At 39.6% G+C, this 5,000-nt stretch overlaps 1 protein-coding gene across 2 annotated transcripts in view; it reads left to right on the forward strand.

Moving 5' to 3' along the window:
• Positions 1 to 5,000, forward strand: part of prom2 (prominin 2) — a 42,712-nt gene that overhangs the window by 15,111 nt on the left and 22,601 nt on the right. For both annotated transcript variants that reach the window (XM_080037377.1, XM_080037376.1), the window contains exons 7-9: positions 546 to 609; positions 2,415 to 2,504; positions 4,528 to 4,724. In XM_080037377.1, the coding sequence (XP_079893503.1) occupies positions 546 to 609; positions 2,415 to 2,504; positions 4,528 to 4,724 (351 nt within the window). The remainder of the gene's footprint in view (positions 1 to 545; positions 610 to 2,414; positions 2,505 to 4,527; positions 4,725 to 5,000) is intronic.

Here is a 5,000-nt window from a genome sequence, read left to right on the forward strand (position 1 = left end):
TCCTGCATTCTCCAGCTATTCCACTGACTAATGACAGTGTCAATAGGACCCTTATCTATCTTAAGTCACACACACACACACACACACACGCACGCACACACACACACACACACACACACACACACACACACACACACCCTTATCTCAAGATACAAGGGACGTTTAAAAAAATGCTAGATGGGAAAAGACTGTCATGTTGGTAGGCAAACGTTGCCGTGTGTGACTAGCTCACGTAATCAGTCCTTGAAACTCGGCCATGTATGTGAAACCACAAACTACGAACACACGTTGAAAGCAGTTTGTTTTTAACACACACACAAACGCACGCACGCAGACGCACACATGCACGCACACACTGACACAGATTCACAGATACAGACACACAGACACAGACACGCACGCACGCACACACACACAGACACACACACACACACACACACACACACACACACACACACACACACACACACACCTCTGATACTGTATGTCACCTGTTACTGCCTCACAGTGTGTGTGTGTTTGTTTTTCCAACCGCCGATCTCTAGGAGGTTCACAATGTGACGAGAGAAAGCTTCAAAACCGTTGACGAGGTGACGAGGAACCTAGACGGTAAGAACACGGATACTAGTACATACACAGCCTAGGCTCTGTGAACTGGCATGTAAACAAAGGGCCCACGCCGTAGCTAGCAACATGTCTGTTTACTACGCTGTGTATTAACACTGGATTTTTTTTCAGCGCACACACAGTATGGACAGCTAGTGGGTCGAGAGGAGATATTCACCTATGAACAAGCATTTCTCCAGAATCACTGACTCTTTTTTTTTTTTTTTTTTTTAAAGATATTTTTTGGGCATTTTTATGCTTTATTTGATAGTGCAGAGAGACAGAGGTGAAATGGGGCAGAGAGGGGAGTGACATGCAGAGAACGGAATCGAACCCGGGTCTGCTGCTGGGCCCGGCCCGGGGGCGGGGGGGGGACGCCTTACCAACTGAGCTAAAAGGCGCCCCCACTGACTCCACCTTTAAAGTGGTTTTCATACTCTCTCCCTCTCCACTTGAGCATCAGAATGACCACTTCATATTACAATCAGAATCACTTTTGTTACACCTTGTTGTCCAGCACACAAGAGTAGAATTCTTAGGCTTGGTTCCTCAACATTCACATTTTTTATTTATTTATTTATTTGCACACACTCAACACACTCAACAAATACATTAACACATGTAAAGATTAAAAGAGTATGTGCTGGAGAGGTCAGAAACCCGAATGGGCTTATCGAGTGACCTCTCCAGGTTACATATAAACAAAAAATATATATAAAACAAAAAAAAAATATAAAAAAAAAAATATATATATATAAAAAGAAAGCAATTACCAAAACCAAGCAAACAAAACAAAAACAAAAAACATCAAGACAGCAACAGAGCAGCAACAGTACAAGATAAAGTAAAATAAAAATTTGTAAAAATATAAAAAATAAGTAGCGGCATCAATAATAATTTCCTCTCTTATTAAGCTCTTAACAGCATTGCTCTTGTTAGCTAAATGCCCTTTGCAACGCTGCCTACTCTGACCTTTGTTAAGTGAATGAGGTGACGAGGAACCTAGATGGTGAGTTTAGGGAACTAGTGAAGTAAAATATAAAGGAACCGCCTTGTTCAGACTAACTGATGTGATACGGTGTTTGTTCTCATCGCGTGATTTAAAGGGATAGATAGTTCAGTATTTTTTTAAATGGGGTTGTATAATAAGGTTCTTGTTTTCATAATCACTTCTTGTCAAAATCAGTGAATATCTCCTCGCGATCTGCTACCTGTCAGTGTGTGTGTGCTGAAAGAAAACTTGGTGTTAATACAAAGCCTATAGGCTCTGTAAACTGGTATGTAAACAAAGGGTATGTTACAAAAAGGGGACCAGCATAGCCAGCAATATGTCCGTTTACAGAACCTAGTCTGTGTATTAACACTGGATTTTTTTCAGCGCATACACATTTCGGACAGGTAGTGAATTGTGCAGAGATATTCACTGATTTTTGACAAAAAGTGATTTTGACAACAAGCGTTCTCCAGAATCACTGACTCCACCTTTAATGTCTTTAACACACACACACACACACACACACACACACACACACACACACACACACACACACACACACACACACACACACACACACACACACACACACACACACACACACACACACACACACAAAATTACTCATGTTTGGCTTTTAATTCTCTCCAAAATGATTATCTGTATTTTACACATCGGAGCTTTATTTCACTTTTACCTCATTTGCTCGGCTCGCTCATACTCTGGTTTGAACTTGTCGATTTAGTTCAAACTAATCCTATAATATGTTGCTCAGAGCTCCTGTTAACTTGATGCCGGTTGTTCTGTGTGTCAGACATTGGGCCTCAGCTGGGAAAGGAGATCCAGAAAGGATTCAGAGGAACCCTAGACCCGGCACTGCAGTCAGTCAGACTCCTGGACCAAGGTAAATCAAATCAAATCAGTTTTATTGTATATTTGTATTTCCCTCAGTGGGCTTCACTTTCCATACCATATAGACAGTATAAAGTAAAATATAAAAGTGAAAATATAAGGTGTTACCATGTACCCTGTCCTGTTTGGGCCTGAGGCTGTGGATGATTGTGTGACTATTACCTTAAATGTTCCAGTTAACAGACAAGTTTATTTCTATAGCACAATTCAAACACAAGGCCACTCAAAGTGCTTTACAGGGGCAAGATTAAAATACATAAACCACATTAAACTAGTCGGACTGAGCCAAGTGTCTGTGCTTTACAGGATTGAGCAAGATAAAACACGATAAGATAAAATCAAACAAGATCAAAACAAGACAAGATCAAGATCAAAGTGCTCACACAAATAATTTACAACTGGTGTATTGTTTGATCATGCTGCCTTTGTTTTACTCTACGTATCCTATATATATATTTGACTCATTATATTGCTGCTCTGTACTCCATTGTATTCTGCATTTTTACTCTTTTAATTGTCAGTTTTTATCAGTATTTGATCTTGTTTTTGTTTTGACTTGTTTATTTTGTTGTTTTTAAAAGCCTCCTGTGGACAGGTGTTGTAAACTAGCATTTATGCTAATACACTGAAAACATCGCATCTGATTTGATTTGATTTGATTTGATTCAATTTATTTCAGACATATCAAACATACAAAACAAAATGAAAAGCATGGAAATACAATAAACAAATTATGTTTTCACAAAAAAATAAATAAAAGAAAACAAATTATCTGTATTGCTGAGATATGCCTGAAAAGGAGCAGGAAGAAGTATACACTTATTAATCTGGTTCGTCCAATGTCATTGTCATGTCCATACACAAATAAAATAAAATCAATCAGTCAATCAAAGTGTCATCACGCAACTGTGTATTGTGTGACTATTAACTTAAATGTTCCCGTTAACAGACTAGTATTAAACTTTTTTTGTACCTTGACATGTTGAGACTTGCTTGTGTGTTGTGTCCTTTTTTCACGGACATTCCTCATCACATAGTTGCTCACTTTAGCCTGGTCCTACCAGACCATCGTACTTCATTTAGCCTGGTCCTACCAGACCATCGTACTTCACTTGATTTGTACTGAAGGGAAATGAAAATTGAGCAGAAGTAGGTAGGCGGGCGGTGCCAGGCTATGCTCACATCACTAGGCACTGAGATGTTTGATAGTCAGGTCTTGAATTGTTGTTTGTCTTTAATAGTACTAACAGATTTCTATGGGAGAGAAAAATTAGGAGTTTATTTTTCATAATGCACTTAGAAAATAAAGTCCAAATGTCAAAAATAAAGTGGAAATTTCGATAATATTGACGAAATACAATGTTGAGCATAATAAGTTAGATATTGCCAAATTTATATATTACATGCCTTTGTCATGGGTACGCTCACCCTGGAACAACAGCTGGCGTAGTAAAAAACACTACCGCTTATGTCCAAAGGGGGTGCTAGAATTAACACACACAGAAAGTCCCTCGGAGCACCTTTAAAGTAAACATAGGCTACTGTAAACTCTGTCTAATATCTGAGAACAACAGCTGGCGTAGTAAAAAACACTACCGCTTTTATCCAGAGGGGGTGCTAGAATGAACACCAACTGAAAGTCCCTCGGAGCACCTTTAAAGTAAACATACTGTAAACACTGTCTAATATCTGAGAACAGCTGGCGTAGTAAAAACACCACGGCTTTTATCCAGAGGGGGTGCTAGAATGAACACACACAGAAAGTCCCTCGGAGCACCTTTAAACTAAACATACTGTAAACACTGTCTAATATCTGGGAACAACAGCTGGCGTAGTAAAAACACTACCGCTTTTATCCAGAGGGGGGTGCTAGAATTAACACACACAGAAAGTTCCTCGGAGCACCTTTATACTAAACATATTATAAACAAACACTGTCTAATATCTGAGAACAACAGCTGGCATAGTAAAAAACAATATTACAAACACTGTCTAATATTTCTGTCCGTCCTCAGAGACGCTGAACACCAGTGTTGAGCTGAACCATCTGAACTCGTCGTTGGCACGGCTAGAGTCTGATGTGGACCGTATCCAAGGCAACCTCACAGCTGTCAGGGATCGCATCAATCAAACGCTGTCAGATCCAAACTGCCGCTCCTGTGACATGATGAAGCCCGAGCTAAACAAGCTCACACTGGACACGTCAGTCAATGTAAGTAGAATACTGTGATGGTGTGTATGGCTTAACTAAAAACATGCAAATTATAATACATTTTTCTTAAAGGTGCAGTCAGTGATTCTGGAGAACGCTTGTTGTCAAATCACTTTTTTGTCAAGATCAGTGAATATCTCCTGATGATCTGAAAAAATAATCCAGTGTTAATACACAGCCTAGGCTCTGTAAATGGGCATATTGCTAGCAACTGTGGGTGGGCCCCCTTTGTTCACATACCAGTTTACAGAGCCTAGGTTGTGTATTGTATTGTTA

This window comes from Ammodytes marinus, assembly GCF_949987685.1.
Source record: "Ammodytes marinus genome assembly, chromosome: 11".
In the NCBI taxonomy this organism is placed as follows: Eukaryota; Metazoa; Chordata; class Actinopteri; order Uranoscopiformes; family Ammodytidae; genus Ammodytes; species Ammodytes marinus.